This window comes from Candoia aspera, chromosome 4 (genome assembly GCF_035149785.1).
Source record: "Candoia aspera isolate rCanAsp1 chromosome 4, rCanAsp1.hap2, whole genome shotgun sequence".
NCBI lineage: Eukaryota > Metazoa > Chordata > Lepidosauria > Squamata > Boidae > Candoia > Candoia aspera.
This window is the reverse complement of record NC_086156.1, coordinates 26,772,022-26,794,209: the sequence shown is the minus strand read 5'-3', so window position 1 is coordinate 26,794,209 and position 22,188 is coordinate 26,772,022. Positions and strand designations below refer to the sequence as shown.

The following is a 22,188-nucleotide window of genomic DNA, read 5'->3' as shown; positions in this document are numbered from 1 at the left end:
GAGGGAGACTGAAAATATCTGGAAATTGCTCATCTTCCTGTCTTACTAGAATGCTGCAGAAAGTGACAATAGGGTGGCTAAATAAGCTAAAATCACAGTTCAAGCACAAGACATGCTATACTTCTACAGATTCCTATATATAGGAATATATGTCGTGGAACATGGTAATAGTGTCTATCGATTGATTTTCTATCAGTGAGATGGAAGAGGGCAATTCACCCTCTTGTAACCCCCAAATTCTCCCCAGAAGGGAAAATGTAGAAGAAGGAAAAATGGTCTCTTCCCCATTCTACTGACACTGATGCAGGGAGACTAACTAGTTAAATTCCACCAAGTACAGTTTAACTCAAAGTAAACATATATAGAATAGAATTAAGTGACACATTCTCTTAACATTAGTTCCATTCTATCCTCATAAGAACCTCCATAGGATTTGTGCTAGTTTAAAAAGCTTAAATATTAGGAAAACTGAATGTTCAAAATGGAATACAAAATCCTCTGGTTTTATGTATCCATAGTTGTTAGGGCAAATTATAAGAGAGATCTGGCATTGCTGTGAAGCCATCTATGGAATTATAAGGAATTCTAACATGCAAATATAGAGAAAGAGGCATCATCTATGCTGAAAAAGGATAGACATGTGCAAAACATTTAGGACGATATTCTTCACAACTGTAAGGATCTTAAAAATAAAAATTATTTGTTTTTTATATTAAATATGGCTATTCTTTCATATTCAAAAAGCAGAACAAAGCTTTTCAACTGGTCCCACCTCTTAAGAAGTTCATAGAGTGATTAGTCATTAGGAAATCTTCTCAGCTATAATGAATTGTGGTATAATACTTGGCTTTAAGAGTTCCCCAGAATTTACGTAAGAGGTGATTAATTTGTAGGCACTGGATGTTGTAGATTTGGATGTTTTTTGCATCTACACTTACAAGAATAAAAGTGTGTTTAGATGAAGTCTGAAAGACAATTACTGCACAAAAATGCTCACTTTAAGGATAAATACAAGGGTTATTGCAGAGATCAACATTTCTGCTGAAACCACACAAGTATTATTCCAGTGTGCTGTTGAAGGCAAGATTGCTAGCACATATTTGTCCATAACTGTTGCATCAGCTCTCTATTTCCACACTTTCTTTTACATTGTGATAAACAGAATATCCCTGTGACAGAATCTACTGATAGAAACTCAGTACACCACTGTAGTGGAAACTTACTAAGATATTATCAGCATTTTTATCTTTTTCCAATACAGTTAATTTTCACTAAATTTGTATTTGAATCATTGCTATTAGCATCAGGGAACATGGTTTCTTGCCTGAATTGCAACTGCCTGTTTTCATATTAATTCCCTATGTCATAACCTATGTTTTATAAATCACAATGGCTGGTTTACAAAAATCACAATAGCTGGGTTCACAAAAGATGTTAACCTATAAACCATGTTAAACCACACTGATTAGTCTACCTACACTCCATCAGCAGAGTTGATAACCAGATGATAAGCTGTAAACCATGCATTTAAACCACAATGGGTAGTTTATACAACCCATAACAGCATATTTTACACAATATTCTTAGCCCAAACCAAACAAACCTCATTATGACTTAGCATAATATGTGAAACCAGACCTTGACTGAGATATACAAGGAGTGGCGTGAGGGTCACTTTCTTGTTTTTTTTTAAAACTACTGTTCTTAACAATTAAAAGTTGGTCACCAAGACTCCGTTTGCCACAGCAATATAATGAAAGGGATGTGCTTAAACCTGTACAACTTGCCTGGCCAACTAAAAAATGGATCTCTATAAAAGACAGCAGGCTGAAATCATAGAAAGCCAGTCTTACATTACTGCTGTGTACCATGTAATGGGCTGCGTATTGAGCTGTATGAGATTTTACCAAATTTATTATACTATTAAGATCAGAATACCAAACTAACCATCACTAACTTTTCATCACTCTGAGTAATATTTTTCTCTACCCATAAGCAGTGCCAAAATGCTCAACAATTCAAATATTCCAATAGCTCATATTAACATATTAAAATATTCATTTTTTGGTACTTACACCCAGATAAGTCATTAACTCAATCTTGCTTCAACTTTTCTTTTTGGTGAATGGCTAGAGATGACCTCAGCATAGTCTTGGCTCTACAGTATACTTTCACATGGTTGAAGCTAACAGCAGAAATGTCAGCCAACAGCCATAATACATTTAGGTGCTTCCTTCCTAAAGAAAACCTTGCATTGTAAAGTCAGGCAAACCCAGATATTTGATGAAAGGCATTTGGGAAAAGGTACTTAAGGACCAGTTCCAGTTACTTCCCAGCGTAAATATGTTTATATGCTAAATGCCTGGTAGCACACATACAGTACATCTGAACATACACATAGACACAGTTTTAAAAGGACATGTGCAACTCATCCTACCATTTCACTTGTAACAGAGCTATTTCTTTTGAACAGCCTTTAATATTTTTGTCCTAGGCCTGAAATATTTTAGCTATGTATGTTGGGATATAATTCCCATCAAATCCAGGCATTATAGCATATAAAGTGTTGACTCCTGGCAACTGCTTGGGAAGACTATATAAACTGATTAGGGGATAGGTGATGTATCAGAATATACCAAAAAGGCACATCTTAATTTTTTAAACATGAAGTTGACTTTTGCAACAATATGTAACATAGAGGGCAAAAAACAGATGAATGAAAGGAACTAATTGACCAGTTATTTTCTGGTAAAATAAGGTGCCTATTTTCACTTGTGAAATTGCCTGTTCATTTGTGAAATACTTACCTGTTGCCTGCTAACCTTTTACCTAAACCACTGTTATCTCTCCTGACTTTCTCTCTTTAAAATCATGCTAAAGGTAGCAATAGTGTAACTGGCCAACATTATCTGGGCACCTAGACAATTCTCAAGGTCACAGAAATAGAATCTGAACACTAGCTTCAAATAGAAACAACTGGTTCATTAAGCATTATGGCACACCACGGTACATTCCATGTATTTCACTTGTTCTACTGTATCAGACAAAGGCTGATCTAATTCTACATCCTATTTCACAATGGCCAGTTAGATACCTCTAGAAAAGCTCATCAGCAGTTATTGCCCAGCATGATACTCTAGGGTATCTTACCTCTGATCCTGGAGACAACAAATAATTATCATTACCAGAGGCATTCATAACCTTCGTTAATTTGCCTAATCCCTTTTGAAATCCCATCTAAACTATTGGCAATCCCTGCATCTGGCGGTAATAAAGAATTTCATATATCAAATATTAACAACTTTCTAGTGATGGTTGGTCAGAAAGCTCACAAGATTGCAGGATCTTGTGAAGAGTTTGGCTATCCCATAAAGATATGTCATAAGAATGCCAAATGTTTGCTACGTCTTGGTATTGTCATGTTGCCAATCTCCACCATGAACTGAGGGTGGTGTGAAGAAGTTACTTTACCTGTTTTGAATTGCCTGCTAACCAATTTAATTGAATGACTCTAACTTCTAGTATTACAAGGGAGAGAAACATCTACCAACCTTGTCTACAGTATAATCATACATAACCATATATGCTGTGTTTTTATCATGGCTCAGCCATTTAAATGGTAGTCACTTGAAAATTTTAAAAAAACTAAAAATCTGAAATATTCCAGCCTTTCCTCATACAGGTCTGTTGGAAAAAAAATCCATGCTGACACGTATCATTTCCAGAAGTAATCTTACTATCTTCTTCTTGAGTGAGGGTAGCTGTCTGCATAAGAAGAAGTATGAGGCTTACCTTATCCCATCTGCTTAGAGTTCCTGTTGTTAGCTCCATGGATGGCAGGCTTCTGTTGCTTACTAATGTTTTAAAATATCATGGGACAGAATCAAAATTACATAGAACTGAAACTGTAAAAAAAAACACATGTAAGCAAAAAATATGAAAAGCTATTTATGAGTATTGAAGATACAGAGCAGCCTAACCCATGTATTTGTCATTAAACCACCCACTTCCTTTGCATAACCACACTATACACTTACGCATACAGAAATAATTCTAAACGGTATTTTAGGATTTTTTTTCGTTTCAGTACTATTGGCATTCAGTTTTGTTTTGTTTTGTTTTTATAAAGACTACATATTTTTAAATGTTTAATTTTCAAACAGTATGTTTGGGACTTGGCAACTTTTCAGCTTATACAGTAAATATTTTCAAGGAAGGAGTGATTTCCAATTATCAGTTTGTGAAACTTTCTGTAAGGGAAACAGTTCATATACTCAATGTGGCAATGCCAAATAGATATGAAAAATAAATGATTGTGCTTTTTCACCATTTTTTCCTTTAAATCTTTTAGGAAATATTAAACTAGGAGAAAAGCAAATTTAAGCCTATACCCATCCTTCTTTGCACACTGTAGAGTATTTCATTGCATGCTCTAAATTCAGATAAACTCAGATTTGCTTTAGTTTCTACAGAGAAAGTATTTGAACTGGAAGTACCTGTCAATATAGTGTGTATTTTTTTTAATCCATATACTAATTATCTCAAGCAAATGCAAGCAACCATGAACATGATGACATCTGTCAAGATGGTTTCAGCTACTTCTTCTTTTCAGTGGGAGGTGGCTTTGCCACTTGATTTAAGAGAGTATCAAAACTATCCAACAGAACAAAATACATCTGGTAAGTAGCATTTTGGCAACAGTGCAAAAATTAGACTCCTCTTCATTTTTTTTTTACTCATACTCATTTTTACACTTGACACTTTTAAAAAAAAAAAAGTTGGTAATGCTAAAAAATGCATTGCCCCAAGTTTCACTACACCGTTACGGCATAGTGTATATATTTTCATATCTGCAACTATGAGGAATGGAGGTCTAGTAATTCAGATTAGAAAACATTGACAGTATTCTACCACAGATGAATTTCTACCACAGGAAAATTTTAAATAGCCCTGCTTCCAGTAAACTCAAATCATATTTAGTCAGATTGCAAGGCTATTTGAAATGAAATGGCAAAATTAATTGAGATGAGAAAATCAGCTGCTGAAGGAATAGATGATCTTTTGGATGATTTCTGTTGCTATAATCAAATACAGATAAAGTCTCCTTCAAGTATGAATCCTGGTGACTTCATAGCAACATGTAATTTTCAAGACAACATAGAAGTGATTTTTTCCCCAACTTCTCAATTTAGGTTACAACCCCAAGCTTTCCTAGTGATCTTCCATCCAAGTACAACCAAGTATAAACTTGCTTAACTTTTCAGGATCAGACATGGAATAAAAAAGAATTATATAAAAAGCTTAGTAGATGGTGAAGCACCTGAGATACTCAGAAGAATTTCTAAAATGGAACTGAACTACTAAGAGGCTTAGATTGCTACTTCTCAGAAACATTGTTCCTTGGTACCTCATGGCAAAAGTTAACCGCTGTTAACAAATAAAACTTGAAACTCTCCATAAGACAAAGATGTCATCCCCTTTGAGCATGTTCCCATCAATCTAAAGGTCTCAGAGTGTGTTTATTTCTCTAAATTTGGTGAGAAGTATAAATGCATTGAGGAGACTTCATCTGAAGTAGTGAAGGTCAAGGAATTCTGGCATCTTTTGCAGCTGTGTCCATCATATAGAATTCTGTGAAGAAGTTTTTGCCCCCTTTCAGATGTTTTAAATGCTTACATGTCTTTACTGCTGAATGTTATCAGAGTTTCATATGAGTCTTACTGTTATATAAAGGGAGTCTGAGTGAACAAATAATATCAAAGTTCGGTGCTTTTTAAAAATTTCTTTTCTATCCCGCCTTTATTATTTTTATAAATAACTCAAGGTGGGGAACATACCTATTACTCCTTCCTCCTCCTCCTTTCCCCACAACATGATGAGCCAATATGAAAAAGAAGATTCAGCAACTGGTTGCACCACCTCTACTGCAGTAACTACAACCAAATGGTCCCTATACTATAATTGGTGATTGCTTAGAAACTTTGACCCATTCTTCCAAGGCAAACTATTAACAGAGTAACATTGGAGTTTTTTCCATCATGAGATGCTTGTTTCAGGTCCTACCATAACATTTCTGTGGCCTTTAGGTCGAGACTTTGACTTCGCCATTTCAAAGAACTGAATTTGTTTTCCTTCATCCATCCTCTTACGTACTTGTTTGTATGTTTGCGATAATTGTATTGCTGCATGATGCACTTGTGCTTCAGTCTCAGGTGATAGAATCAGGGTGATCCAGAATTTAAACTCTCAACCTCTACTTTCTGCCTTCCCAAATATATTAATTACTAAATCTAAGTTACCCGATAGGATAGCATAAGTAGAATCAACCAGGAAGAGATAGTCCCACTAGTAACCCAGCCCCAAAGGTAACTATCAGCACCTTGAATTGCACCTGGAAGCAAACTGGCAGCCAATGCAGCTCATGGAGCAGTGGTGTCACATGTGCCAAATAACCTTGCCGTTAATTGCCCATGCTGCCACATTTTGTACCAGCTGAAGCTTCCGAATGCTCTTCAAGGGCAGCCCCATGTATAGCACGTTGCAGTAGTTCAATCGGGAGGTCATGCATGACCATCAGCAGGGCCTCCCAAGTCCAGGAATGGGTGCAACTGATGCACAACACAAAGCTGTACAAAGGCCCTCCTAGCCATGGCTTCCATGCACTTTGAGCAGAAACCATCAGTCCAAGAGGACCCTAAGATTATGCACCAGTCCTGCCTGAGACAGTGCCACTCCATCCAGAACCAAAGATGGAAGGTGACCAAAGCCAGGAGTCCCCAAACCCCAAAACTACTCACTCTTGCTTGGGCTAAAAACAGAAGTTTGGAAGCTGGACAATTGTCCAGAATGGTCAGGTCCAGTGATGGCCTCTTGTGGAGGGGATGCACCACCTCTTCCTTCAGAGATGGCAGGACTATCTCATTTCTCAAGGAAGAACTAACCACTGCCAGGACCCAGCCACATGTCCCCTCCCAGGTAGCCTTAACCAGCTAGGAGGGATATGGATCTAATGCAGAGGTATCTGAGCTAACATGAGAATCCTCTCCACTTCCTCCAGCCCAAAAGGATCAAATTCACCCCAGATAACTATGCCAGTCCCAGACCGCATAGCCTCCACAGGACCTGTTCCTAGGCAAGAGTCCAACTTAGAGCAAATCTGGTCAACTTCATCCATCAGATATTCCTCAGAGCGACCCTGCAAGTGAACCCCAGAGCCACTCTCTACCAGGAAGACTCTGGTTGACTCAAAACAAGGCTGCCAGGCTATCTGCAGATGCAATAAGGGCGTAGGAATACTGGTATTTTTAAAAGATTTTTTTGTCCCGCCTTTTTTTTTATAAATAATTCAAGGCAGTGAACATACCTAATACTCCTTCCTCCTCCTATTTTCCCCAGAACAACCACCCTGTGAGGTAGCTCCAGTAGCAGCTCTAACTCATGTTTGATTGGGTTTGTTCCGTGTCGTCCACCAGACGTGCTATAAGCCTCTCCCGTGAAGACCTGGTTATGTGCCTAGGCCTGGGGCCCCGAGTGTGGTAACGGTCCCGTTTCTTGGTTGAATTAATATCATACATTGTTTACTTGGCAGCCATGTATATTTATTTTGTATTGTAACTGTTTGAATTGTAATTGTTTAATTGTTTTATGGTTTTTATCATTGTAAGCCGCCCAGTGTCACTTGCTGAGATGGGCGGCTACAGAAATTGAATAAATAAATAAATAAATAAACAACATTAACAATATAAAATGTGTTAATTATTTTCTGAAAATCACTGATTGAATCTTAAAAATTATTAATGAACGAATCAGGTCATTCTTTAATGAGAAATCTTAATATAAAATCTTAAATGCAAATTAATTATAGAAAGCAATATGGATGAACGTAAGCCATTCCCAAACAATTTGAGAAAGAAGTATTAATATCGCTGCACTACAAGTCTGTTACAATAAACAGCTTTCCAAAAGGGGTCCAAAGGCACATAAATACATCATCACAATTAAGTGGAAAAGTCAGACAGACAGACATAGATAGATGATAGATTACATGCTGTTTAAAACTGAGATTATAACAATTTAGTTGGAGGATGCTTTTAGTGAGAAAAGGACACATGCTTAAATCTGCAAATGTTCTCCAATGAGATTTTGGCTTTTTTTTTTTTTTGTAGTATGCTTGCAAATAGATTTTCTGTCCTGTAAATTATGTATATGTACTGAGTGACCTTAGTCAGTCCTTTATATGGGATCTTTGATCTCCAGTATTTATCTCTGTAACAAACACCACTAAACAGAAGTGGTGGCTCAACCAGTTCTTTTTCATCTGTCCTGCAGTTGTTGCCTACAACAAGGTTGATATTTGAGCCTGTCCCTCTTAGTTATTGCCCCCACCTCTGGATGCTGTAATGAACGTTCATCTCTTTTCAAATTAAATCTTCACAACACTGAAATCCTCACAGCTGTTTTCTGTTGTGCTGTTTCTTGTGTGAGTGGCTATCATGAATATCACAAAGAAAAAGCATAGTAATCCTGCTTTGGTATATTATTTGAAGGGCTAATCATACATGTTAGCATGTCCTTGTTTAGATATAATTGGAATGGGGGGGGGGTTGCTACAGGAACAAATTCTCAAATCATACATTTCCATTTTCTAATCGTCCTCATTTACAAATCAGAAATCAGAAGGAAAAAAAAAGATACTCAAGTAACTTGCAGTCCTTCAAGATAGGCAAAGTCCAGAACCTGGCATAGCATGGATTTCAGGAATACTATTTTATTGTTTTATGGTGGAATAACAGAATCTTGAAAGCCTGTTGGGAGTTTTCCATTCTATACTAAACAAAAGCAAGGCAAAGGTGGTTTTTAAAAAAATTATCTCATACTTCCTTCTTTCTCAGGACTGAAATTGAACATTTCTTCGTAACAGTTAGCTCATTCCTTCTCCATTCCCACGGCCAGGTCTACATTCCTTTACCCAGTTTCCATGTATATGTAAGTTGGTCTATTTAAAATGTCTTCTCATCTGCCATAGGAATGACAAGGAGAAGGAAATGGCAGGTTTCCTATTAGGTCATCAAATACATTAGCTGGCTTATTTCTGCAGCTATCTAAACCAGTGTTTTTCAACTTCAGCAGCTTGAAGATGTGTGCACTTCAAGCCCCAGAATTCCCCAGCCAGCTATGGGGTTAAGGCTAATCATATGTGGTTCCTAATTATTTCAATAGTATATTCATAATATGATTAGCATTATATTCGGATATAACACTCTTTTCAGTGAATTGTACTTGGAGATCGTAAGCGTGCAGCTTATAATGTCCACACTTTGAGATTTAACATATTCTCTTGCATAATTGTGTTTCTTAATTTATCAAAGATTCTTTTTGGTGTCTATTTGACTCTTCACTGGATATTTTAAAGGGGTTAATAATTGAACAATTTTACAAAAATAAATATTGGTAATTAATTTGGAATACAGAATTGGAGTTTCCAATTCTATCAAGGTAATAGTCTCAGATCTTTAAAAATGAGTATGTTTCTTATAAATGTAAGATGAGACTAATTCGTAATTTTTTTTCAGACCTGTTAAGACTCCTCAATAAATATTTAAAAAGAGTTATCTACTTATCTATATTGGAAGTGCAATGAATTTGAAGGTATGTGTGATTTAGTCATGTCCCATACAGGTTGAAAATTTTTAATATTGTAAATAAGGTTTGGGGAAGAGATTTAAGAATGTGTTGTTAAATTATATTCCCAAAAAATTGAATTTGTCTATCAGTGAAGAACATTGGAGCTATTAAGCTTGGATTATTGCAGAAAAAGTTCCTATGTCTTCTTGGAAAGAATATTGTATCCCTGATACCAAAGGCTAGCTTGAAGAAATTGTGCATTCTTAGCCTTTGAATTACTTTATCACATAACTGAAAGACTGGACAACATGGTTCTGCCTCATTAAGCTTTAATTTGTTGTTTAAAAATGTAAGTGTTGCACTTTATACAATATTATCCACTTTTAACTTCTTGAATGTTCTTTGTTGCATAAAATAAATAGAAAGCGTGAGATAAGTGAAGGGCACAAAGATGGAGAAGGATGACATAATAGTATTTTGTGAAAAGCTATACTGATATACTTTAAATATACATGTTTATCTTACTGGTGGTAAATCAATACTGATATACTTTAAATATACATGTTTATCTTACTGGTGGTAAATCAATTTATATACAGTACCTACTTGTGTATATTATATACCCACATGCATACACATCCATGCACCCATCATGTGTACACAGACAGGCAGACTGACATAATGTACAGTATATGCATTCACTCCAATTTCACTCTAGTAGTTGCAGCAGAAGCTTGCAATGGAAAAAATGAACATAGAAATCAAGAATATAGAACCAGAACAGCAAATCAAAAACTACATTCCCAAGAAATATGAATCAAAACTCCAAAACCAAGCTCAGATATTTGATATCAATTCATTCTGCACTAAGGATGTATAAATTTAGATGGGCCTGAGGTTGTAAGGAATTCCTCAACAAAAGGTGCTATAACAAAATTAGCTAATGTATTAATCATCATAGCATAGGTTGCTTATTTATAAATCAGAATACAATGTAATATTTAGCTTACTTTCCTTTGATAAAACACGGGCCAAGTTAATATCAACTTCTGGAAGCTTATATGAAACTTCTACTGGCTTATTTTCATTATTATTGTAATTGAGTTTTGAAGTTTGGCTTAGCTGTTTTAAAACATTGTACAAAACATGACAAAGACAGAAAATAGTAATGTTCTGTCAGACTAGCAGTAGACACAAACAAGCAGAGTTACATGACAGATAACATCAGCATATTTTATTTCAAGTGATCTGGGTATATTTTTATTTTAAATAACTCAACTTTAGGACTCACATAACACTGAATTTTCAAGTGTAAAATCATACCAAAATCTTGCTAAATTGTCATTGACATCACAGGAAAACAGTTGTCTTGAGAAATCATTACAGGTATCTTGTACTGCCAAAACATGTGGTGCAAGAGCAAAAGGTACATCACTTAGAAATTCCAACATAGAACTGCTTTCCATATTCTGATTTTTCTTTGCCTCCAGTTCAGTGTCTCCTTCAGTCAACTTTGATTGGTTGTCTGAATTTGCCTAAGAAAATGAGAGAAAGAGCATATCAGAACATAAAAACATCTGTGCTGAAACAAACCATAGGTCCTCTTGTCTGGGATTTTGTTTCACAGTGGCTAACCAGATACCTATGGAAAGACCACAACAGCACATGAATGCAAGTGCACTTCCTGTTCATGTTCTTTGACAAATAGCATTGAAAGGCATATAACATTTACATCTTAGTACTAATGTATAACCACATGATTAGTCATTGATGACTTCATCCCCCATGAATTTGTCTATTCTCCTTTAAAGTAAACTCTGATTGAACTAATACAAATATTCACAGTAGCTTTTTAACCGAATGCTTGTTGAAATAAAACTGAAATGCTCAATAACATGCCATGATTAGGCCCTATGTAAAGCAAATATCAAATAATAACAACATATCCACTTCAGTTAAAGATTGGGCACCCCTTATGAATTCTGAACAAAAACACAAGAGAAGAGTATACATGGAAGAAAGAAAAATGATATTTCAGCTAAAAAGCCAATTATCACTTACATTTAAAGTGATACTGCTGTTAGATGTCTTTTAAAGTCATCTGCACAGAGCCATCATTTTAAGGAGACTGTGATTTAAAGATACAGAATGTATCTAAAGATTCCTGACAGAATATGATTCAATTCTATGCTGGTATTAAATCAGATTATAAAGATCTTTCCAAACAGCAATCTTTAAAGCTAGCAACAGGTTCCTGAGCCTGAGGATTCTCTGGGAAGATTTTTTTAGATTCAGGGGGCATGTTAGTTGCCTTCTGTGAACAATGGTCATTTGGAGAGTAGAATGAAGTAGAGTAGAATAATGACTAGTTTAATTTTCAGTTTCAGTTAGTGATTAGAAACTGTGGTAGTGGCAGATCCATAGGGTTGGAGGAGATTGGGGAGTCTGAGAACTGATGACTAAAGTTGGGAGGAAAGAAGATAGGAAGAAAGTATTAGGAAGGTGAAATGAGGTCATTGGGAAGGTGACAATAAATGGGAGGGTTAGAACAACTGGAATAAGGTTGGTTGAAAGAAAAGAACAAGAGATTTGTGAGAGGTGGATTGAATGGAAGTACCTGGAGGGGGCAAGATTGTTCCTTTATTTAAAGGAATTAATATTATTACATGCCAGGAAACAATTTAAAATATGAATGTCCTTGAATTCAGATTAATCATGGTAATTGTTCTTTTCAGAATCAGCACAATAAAGTACATATTCTAGGCATACACAAGGTGTTCCTAAAGAGGAACTGTAGTATCAGGCAAAGAGATATATTTTGCACTATAACTGGGTGATGTGTGCTCAGATGGAGAAAAAGGCTAGTAAGACTGGCTTTACCATGTGAAAGTGTAAAGCTATTGCAAGTGGCACATTTTAGGATGTCACTGAAAGCTACAATATATTAATTATTTACGAGTGGAAATGAAGGTACCATTTGATTTTTCTAACCTAACTACCAAATTATACTGGGCCATTTCCATTGGACAACACTATTTAGTGACATCTGCAAAATTTATCCATAAAAAAGAATACATCACAGCCTAAGATAATACCAAGAAATACCATATCCTAACAGAAAAGAAGAAAGGGTGTATTAAACCCAAGCCATATAATATATCAATTTCTTGAAAAATAGTAACATAGGTATTAAAACAATTTGACTGTTAATTAACCCTTTTATTAACCCTTCATAAATTGAAAATAATTTTTTATCAGATCTTCAGAGGTGATGATATAAAAGAAGAGGGGAATGTCAGTAGTTAGGAATCAAGGGGTCCCTGATGAAGCTCTATTTTTTCTTTTAATAATAGACACATTCTTTAAATGTAGAAGAATGCATTAGTGCAATGCGGAATATATGTTACAGGAGAAACGTGTCGCCAGTTTAACAGAAATTGTAAATGGATAAACTCTTATAATTGGCATAAGAACACATTAATATATTGGACATCTGTTAAAGAAAAACACATGTGGCTATCAATATATCATGTAGGGTCAAGAACCTATTTTTATAATATGCCAGTAGTAAAGTATTATTTCTACAATCTAACTTCTTTAACTTCTGTTATCAGTCGGTCCCCAGCGACCTTCGTGCATAGATATTTGCTAAGCTTTATAAAACTTCATTCATAGCCATGCCATCTGTTAGATGAGAAATAAAAAAATAAAATATTTTCATAGCTATTACATATTACACAAGTTGTTGCTAATATTTGAAAAAGTTATCTTTAAGTGTTTTTAATCATTGACAGAAGGAAAGCAGGAGGAAGTAATTACTGCTATGATTGATCTGATATTTCAATTTATTCTTTATTAAGAACAGGACTGTGTTCTATACAATACAAAATAAATCTGAAAAATATATTCTAAAATTAAGGTTTTGATGATTGAATATCCAAATTCTTTGAGACAAGGCCTACGGCATTAAAGAATAGAGAAGGAATATAGTATAGAGGTGTGTGAAGGTAGGTAGGTAAAACAGCATAACATGGCATGGTAAGGCACAGTATGGTCTGCTCTTTTGAAAGAGTTGTTTTGCAAGCTGCATTAGCATGAATAAGCTACCTGTCTTTGAAGAGATAAATGAGCTATATTTTTTCAAGGTTTGCTCAGCTGCTTTGAAAGTTGTCCCGAGCTGTCTTCACATGTATGCATGGAAGTTGCTTCACTGGTAATCCCAGAACAACTACAATATAAAAGGGTTTTTTTTGCACATAATTGACTGTTCTTTTCCTATTTATTCTTACAACAATAAGGTGAAATTATCTAGCAAACCTGCCTATTGAGTGGGTCTTGTTGAGGGCTGAAGCTGTCAAGGCCAGAGGCAAGGAACCTAAGACCAAACATATAGTGACATACAGTGCAGACGCCTCCACACCCAAGCTAAGAAATGAACAGCTAGAAGTCCATTGCTACATAAACACAAGAGAAACAGATGTAAGATTTAAACCCTGGGGCTGGTATATATAAAGGAAGGAAGAAGGGCTGGATTGTTAAAAAAAAAAAGGCTGGCTAAATATATAGCAGGCATTGCTAAAATCTGCTGTAGCTATCTTTATTATCAGGGCTTCTTATGTCTGCACTAAAAAGCAACTTATCTATCCAAGCCTTATCCTTAACTCTACTATAAACAGCTCCTGAGTGCTGGTTGAGATTCTAAAGAGATTTATGGTTATGCCCTGGGTAACACTGTCAGGTCTCTGCATATGTTATCTCCCAGACCTAACTATCTAATGTTGTGGTTTTTGGTTTTTTTACTTTTCTTATGACAATAAAACTGATAATTAAGGATGTGCAGCACTTCAGATCTGAAGCTGAAAAATGGGCATGGTCAAGCGCATTGCACACGTCAACACCCCCTTAAAAAAGCTTGCATGGTAGTCGCACAATCCCAAGGAAACATGTTTAAGATAAGGAGGCATTGACAGGGTATGATATGGTGTTTTGAAATGAGTGTGAGCACACCATTGGTGTATTTTCATGGGATCACACAGTTACCTGTCGAGTCCAGGAAAAAACACAGCTTCCTTATGGATGTGCCAACAGGTAAAAGCATACAAAACTGTTGAATCCAGAGCACTTTTTTTTAGCTCTGAAGCACTATGAATCTCCCGATTCACCCCTGCTGCTTTCTTTTCCCCAATCCCTACATTGTTTGAGTCTTCTGATGCTAACCTTCTAGCCTTTGGGCACAGGAGCATCCAGTTATCTGAATAATTTGATTACAACTCATGTTCCTGTGCACTCAGGTCTATTGTGTAGTCAAGTTGATTAGTTCTTCCCAATATTAAAATAGCTTTTTCCCACGTAGTTCCTCTCTCTTGAATGAACTTCCCTTTGAATTAATTCTAGAGTCAGACCTTTTGAAGTTTAAAAAGACCCTCAAAATGCTTTTTGCAGGATCTTTATGGGACTGAAAAACTTTGTCTTTATTCAATACAGATTTGTTATGGTTATGCTGGTATTAGGGAATGTCTTAACACTGATTATTTTAATGTTTATTGTTGATACTGGTTTATACTGTATTCTATTTTATTGATTTAGCAACATATGGATGGAGCGGAAGCAAGGATGGCTTGCAAAGACAGAAACGTATGGTGAACTATAGTGAATGATATATGCACTAGATTTAATTATACAAGATTTTCTTATCTCACACATTTAATTTTTCTGGTTTATTGCTTCTTTGTCCTTTTCTGTGCTTTGCATAACATTGCTTACTCTGAAAGAGAATATTGTGATGGGTATGTCTGTATGTATGCTTTCCCCTTCTAAATTTTTATATTATTCTTTGTAAACAGGAAATAATGCTTCCTTTTCTTGACTCAATAATCTTCCTTACTATATTTCTTATTTAAAATGCCATTTCGTTTAACTAAGAGAATAATTAAACACAAATATCATAGACACAGCATTCTGCCAATTAGCTATATCTGTAGATAGGTGCTCTTTCTTCTTTAACCTCGATGTCACTTTTTCAGCAGGTTGTAGTTCTCTTCAGCAAAGTATTTAAGATGCATATTATTTAACAGTCGCCTTTCCGTTTTGTAAATTTACAACTTGGAAGATCTTATCCACTCCTTTTAGATAAGCAGTATAATGGAAAACTTGAATCCCAAGAAAACTATGGCGACAACAGCTTTAGTAATCATAAATATCATAAGGAGACAGACAAGTGCACTTCTTAGATATATTTCATGTGATGAGATTATGTAGAACAAATTCCTACACATTCAGAACAACAATTACATATTTGTTGGGGTACAATGATGGAAGCGCTTGGATATATATCCTCACCCAATGTTTTGAAACAACCTTGAGATATACAAATACATAAAATATGATTCACTATATACTTTTTTGTTAATTCATAACCATACATACATTTGTTGCCTTCAATGTATAGCTTACAACTCAGACATTTATTAGCTTTACAACTTGTTACTTGTAAACCATAGGCATGAAATAATCAGTTTAGTCAGTGCTTGCAATTTTTCTAGAAAAAAGAATTATTTATTTTATTTATATTTCAAATTTCCATCACCGCCCATCTCCCCTGAAAAGGGGACTCTGGGCGGTTTACAATCAAAATTAAAACACATAAATTACAATATAAATACTCTATAAAATAAAATAATATACAGTAGAAAATATAAAATCCAGCAGCGTAGATCTTGTTTGTTGGGGAGAGATCTATAATAGCCACCCGCAAGACGAACTGGTGCCCCTCCCACCCCATGCGAGGCAGCAGAACCAGGTTTTTAGGTTCTTCCAGAAGTCCGGGAGCGAATGGGCCTGTCTCAGCTCTGGGGGCAGAATGTTCCAGAGCGCGGGTGCCACTGCAGAGAAGGCCCGCCTCCTGGACCCCGCCAGGTAGAATTCCTTTACCAGCGGGGTTTGTAAGCATGCCCTCTCTGCATGACCGGGTGGGGCACGTCGATGTTATGGCGATGAGGGGGTCCCTCAGGTAACCTGGCCCCATGTCATGTAGGGCTTTAAAGGTGATATCCAACACCTTGAATTGGACCCGGAAGCCAACTGGTACCCAGTGCAGCTCGCGCAGCAGTGGTGTCACATGTGCCAATCTTGGGGCACCAATAACTGCTCGGGCGGCTGCATTCTGGACCAGTTGAAGCTTCCGGATACTCTTCAAGGGTAGCCCCATGTAGAGCGCATCGCAATAGACTATGTGGGAGATGACCAGGGCATGAGTGACTGTTCGGAGGGCCTCTTGATCCAGGAAAGGGCATAACTGGTGCACAACACGCAAAGGCCCTTCTGGCCACAACTGCCACCTGCTCGTCGAGCAGGAGTCGTGAGTCCAGGAGGACCCCCAGATTACGCACCGGGTCTGAATGGGGCAGTGCAACCCCATCCAGAACTAAAGACGATAACTTCCCGGATACAGAGGAACCATCAACCCACAGCCACTCAGTCTTACCAGGGTTCAGTTGAAGCCTGTTGTTCCCCATCCAGACCCCCACAGCCCCTAGGCACTTGGAGAGGGCAGCTACCACATCACTTACCTCACCTGGGATGGAGATATATAACTGAGTATCATCGGCATATTGATGATACCTCATCCCGTGGTGACGGATGAACTCGCCCAGTGGTTTCATGTAGATGTTGAATAGGAGAGGAGAGAGCTGAACCCTGCAGCACCCTGCAATGGAGGGGTCGAGGGGCAGATCTCTCTTCTATCACCACCGATTGGGACTGGTCCTGGAGAAAGGAGGTGAACCAGCGCAAAACTATGCCACCCACCCCCAACTCTCTGAGCTGACCCAAAAGGATACCATGGTCAATCATATCGAAAGCCACTAAGAGGTCAAGAAGAGCCAGGATGGATGCACTCACTCCATACTGCTCTCACCAGAGATCATCCATAAGTGCGACCAATGCAATCTCTGTCCCATATCCTGGCCTGAAACCTGACTGAAAGGGGTCCAGATAATCTGTTTCCTCCAGAATCCTCTGGAGCTGCAACGCAACCACTTTCTCAACCACCTTTCCCAAAAAGTGAAGGTGGGAGACAGGGCGAAAATTGCCTAGTACAGTAGGGTCCAGGGATGGCTTCTTGAGGAGGGGGTGTACCAGTGCCTCCTTGAAGGCAGCCGGAAACTCCCCCCCCTCAAGGATGTATTAACCATCGCCTGGAGCCAACCACAAGTCACCTCCCGGGCCAATTTTAACAGCCAGGAGAGTCAAGGGTCAAGTTGGCATGTGGTTGCATTTGCAGTCCAGAGGATCCTGTCCACTTCCTCAGGCCCAACAGGATCAAACCGTTCCCAGATAACAGGGTAAGTACGTCCCCTCGGCATCTCCCCAGACTGTGCCTCAAGCTTAGAGTCCAACTTAGAACGAATCTGAACGATTTTATCCTGCAGAGGCTCAGAAACTCCTCCGCACGGCCCTGTAAATGGATCGCCGAATCCCCCTTACCCAAGAGGGATTGGGTAATCCTAAACAGGGCCGCCGGGCGGCATTCTGAGGATGCAATAAGAGCAGAGAAATATTGGTGTTTCACCGCTCTTACCGCCACAAGGTAGGCCTCAATGGCGGCTCTAGCTTGTGTTCAGTCAGATTCGCTCCTTGTCTTTCTCCAGCGGTACTCTAGACGTCTCTTAATCCTCTTCAGAACCCGCAGCTCCTCTGTAAACCATGGGGAGTCCTGGGTCGGATGAGGCAAGAGAGGTCGCACAGGCGCGATCCTGTCCAAGGCCCCCACCGCCTCCCTATTCCAGGCCACAGCTAGGGCCTCTGCTGGACCGTGCAGTAGATCCTCGGGTATAATCCCCAGCTCCCTCTGAAACCCTACTGGGTCCATCAGTCGCCGGGGGCAGACCAATCGAATGGGCTCTGCCTCCCTGAGGAGTGGGGTAGCACCAGAGAATCTCAAGGCCACCAGGGTGTGATCTGACCATGACAATGGGGACAGACCCAACTCTCCCCTCAGATCACATTGCCACTGCTCCAACAAGAAAACCAAGTCTGGGGTGAGGCCACTGTCTCGAGTCGGGTCTCGAATAATCTGGGACAGGTCCATGGCCACCATGGTGGCCTTGAACTCCTAAGCCGCCTCTGAGGCACGCCCCAAGGATGGCAGATTGAAGTCCCCCAGACCACAAGCCTAGGGTACTCCACTGCCAGCCCTGAGACGGCCTCCAGCAGCTCAAGCAGGGAGGTTGCCACGCAGCAGAGAGGATGGTACAGCAGCAACACTCTCAACTGTTCTCAGGTACCCAACTTGAAGAACAGGGTCTCACAACCAGCCACTTGTGGAGCAACACCCCTGAAGGCCACTAGAGACTCTCGGATCACAACTGCTACCCCTCCTCCCCTACCCCGGCATCTCGGCTGGTGCCACACCTGAAACCCAGCTGGGCACATTTCTGAAAGGGCTACCCCCCCTTCTGGGCCCAGCCAGGTCTCAGTAATACACGCCGGGTCAGCCCCCTCCTCTGTGATTAAATCGCATATGAGGGGGGCTTTGTTGTTAACTGACCTGGCATTAAGCAGCAGCAGTCGGAAGCTGGGGCCCTCAAGGATCCGCTGACCAGGGCCTGGGTCTGAACACAGAGGGCCGGAACATGCCACCAGTAACAAACACCGGGGGTGTCTTCCGCGAAGATGGCCCGCCCTCCGGTTCCCGCCATAACATCCCCGGCCCATCACCACCTCGATAGAGCGACCTGCCCTACAGCCTACAGAGTTTCCAAACCCAGTTGCCTCCATTCCTGGACCTCCGGAAACCCTAGGTTGAAACAAGGATCCTCTCCCCCACGCACCCAACCTCTCACACACAACCAGCCTCAAGTGATGGCAGGCCTTCCCAGTGCACCAGCTCTCGCTCTCGGCACTGTTTGGACCTAGCCACCACCCATACATATATACGTACACTCACTGCGACCCCCCCAACCTCTCTCACTGATCATGGGGGCACCCCACCCACTCCTACCCTCCCCTGTCTCTCACTTAGGGGGAATACTCTTACATAAATAAAAACCAGGGCTCCCCACCCGCCTCTCACCCGACAGGGAGCACCCCACTCATACCGAGGGGATCCTAAAACCCTCTGCCACCCCCCAGTAATTGGGGAGCAACCAGTCCTCCACTACGATGTTCGCTAAGAAGTCCATCGCGCTGGCACACCCCACTCCTCAAGGCTGGGAGCTGCTGCTGGGATTCACCATCTCAGCGAGGTTCCAGCAGGCAGCAGCACTGTCTCAGCGAGGTTCCAGCAGGCAGCAGCAGTCTCAGCGCGGATCCAGCAGGAAGATTCACCGTGGTGGTTGTAGGTTCTACCCCAGCCACCAAGTTCTGCCGCAGCCACTGAGTCCACCAAGCCTGCCAGCGGTCCACCGGTTCTTCCCAGCCACCAATCCACCAGGCCTGCCAGAGGTCTGCTAGGCTCCACCACTCCACCTCGGGGTACTGCGCCTCCGCGTGCCGTGCTTCACCCATTGGGCCTCCACTCCACTAGGCCTCGCCCTGCTCCACCACACTCCGCAGGGCCTTGCGGCAGGGCCTATCCCACTTCACCATCTCGTGGACGGCCAGTTGAGGGGCAATAGATGGTTGCCAGCTCATCCAACCCTCGGGAGGTCCGCTGGGGCCCGCCACACTCCGCCATGCCCCATTGCCCCGCTGCTCCGCCACCTCGCTGTTCCACCCCGGGGGAGGTCCAGCCACCGGGTCCCCACCAGGGCCAGCTGAGGGGCAATAGAGGGCCACCAGCTCACCCAACCCTTGGGAGGTCTGCCGGGGCCCGCAACGCTCCGCCGCGCTCCATTGCCTCACTGCTCCGCTGCCTCGCCGCTCCACCCAGGGGGACGTCCAGGGTCCAGCATCTCCACCACCAGCCAAGGTATTTACAGCCGGGAACCCCCTAAAACTGGCCAAACTGGCCCACAACCTTCCCCCCCAAACCCCTAGACTGCCACAAAGGGGTTAGGGGAGCAGGGTCCTAAAGATGTGGATCTCTCCTCCTGGAGCCGCCCAGAGCCGCAACTAGCGTCCTCTCCCAGTCGCCATCTTGTATCCATATCCATACATTAGCAACCATAAATAGTAAGTATCAAAATGATTCAATGCATTTCATAGCTTTCATCACCATTCCTTTAAAGATGTAGAAGTTATAGTCTCACTTTCCTCATTTCTAGTATAGGGGAAGATTTTATATTTCATTGTATAAAATAAAAAACAAAAATTCTACCAACCAAATTTCAATTGTCAATTTCATAAACACTGCAGGTTTATTTTGCAACTGGCATATGCAACATATACCATGAAAATGCAAAATAATTTTAGCAGTACCAATAATTTTTTAAAACTATCAACCACTGACTTAACATTAATAAAACACTAATGATACCTTCCCATCACATCAGAATCTAATGTGTATTAAAATTATTGTTTGGTGTCTCAGTACCATTTTGCACGTTTTACCTAGGAAAATTTCCTCAAGTATAGCTGTTGTGTTCCAATTAACTGTTAATGGAATCATATTATTCTATTTCTACTATGGATCAAATTATTTAAAAAACTAGTTAAACAGAGAGATGAATGTGTCCACCACAAGAACACAATTCTACAATCATAAAATATTAGAATATACATTATCATGGGCCATAAGCATATGCTTAGTTTGATTTTTGGTAAAAACGGATGATTTTTAAAACATGAGTTATATTACTAATGTATAATTCTTCACTTAAATTGTTGAGCTTAATTTGCATATCTCAGAGAAGATTCCCATGACCAATCTCATTTTTTAAAAAGTACTTATATTTCCATACAAGTAACTCCAAAAGGAGTTTGGGAAGAGAGACAATTTGGTGTAGTGGTTAAGGCACCAGGCCGGAAACCAAAGATTGTGAGTCCTATTCTCACGTTAGGCATAAAGCCAGCTGGGTGATCTTGGGCCAATCATACTCTCTCAGCCCTAGGAAGGAGGCAACGGCAAACCACTTCCAAAAATCTTGCCAAGAAAACTGCAGAGACTCACCCAGGCAGTCTCCAGGTGGCAAAAGCTGACTTGAAGGCACCAAACAACACCTTCAAAACACTAGCACAGTTCAGAAGTTAAGTTAGAACAAGCACTTGTGAATAACTAAATTTTATGTCACTCATTGTTGTCTGCCATCTTAAATTATTTTTGCGTATATACAAGCAGGAGAATGGTGGCAACCGTCACTCCACACATCATTTAAAAAAGCATGAGAGTAAAAAAAAAGAAGAAAAAAATAGTAGAAATATGAGCAGCTGCAGTCCTAAGGGTCAGATTTTACTGGAATTATGCATGAAGCATAGTTTCCTAATTATATGTGAGGAATTTGCCTTCCTTATATTTCCTGGCTATATGCTTCTGTTTGCAGTCAGTCTTCCACCCTTCTGTTGCCAGTGAATCTTTGACTTTTTTTCCGATCAGCAACAAATTAATTATAATTATTACTACTTTTCCTCTGGGAGCTCAAGGTGGCATACATGACACGTGTCCTCTCATTTTATCATTACAGCAAC

At 39.8% G+C, this 22,188-nt stretch overlaps 1 protein-coding gene across 2 annotated transcripts in view; it reads right to left on the bottom strand.

Annotated features, from left to right (window-relative positions):
- Positions 1-10,836: 10,836 nt before the first annotated feature.
- UMAD1 (UBAP1-MVB12-associated (UMA) domain containing 1) overlaps positions 10,837-22,188 on the bottom strand; it is a 53,965-nt gene continuing 42,613 nt past the window's right edge. For both annotated transcript variants that reach the window (XM_063303672.1, XM_063303673.1), the window contains exon 4: positions 10,837-11,159. In XM_063303672.1, coding sequence (XP_063159742.1) covers positions 10,905-11,159 — 255 coding nt within the window. In that variant the 3' untranslated portion in view covers positions 10,837-10,904. The remainder of the gene's footprint in view (positions 11,160-22,188) is intronic.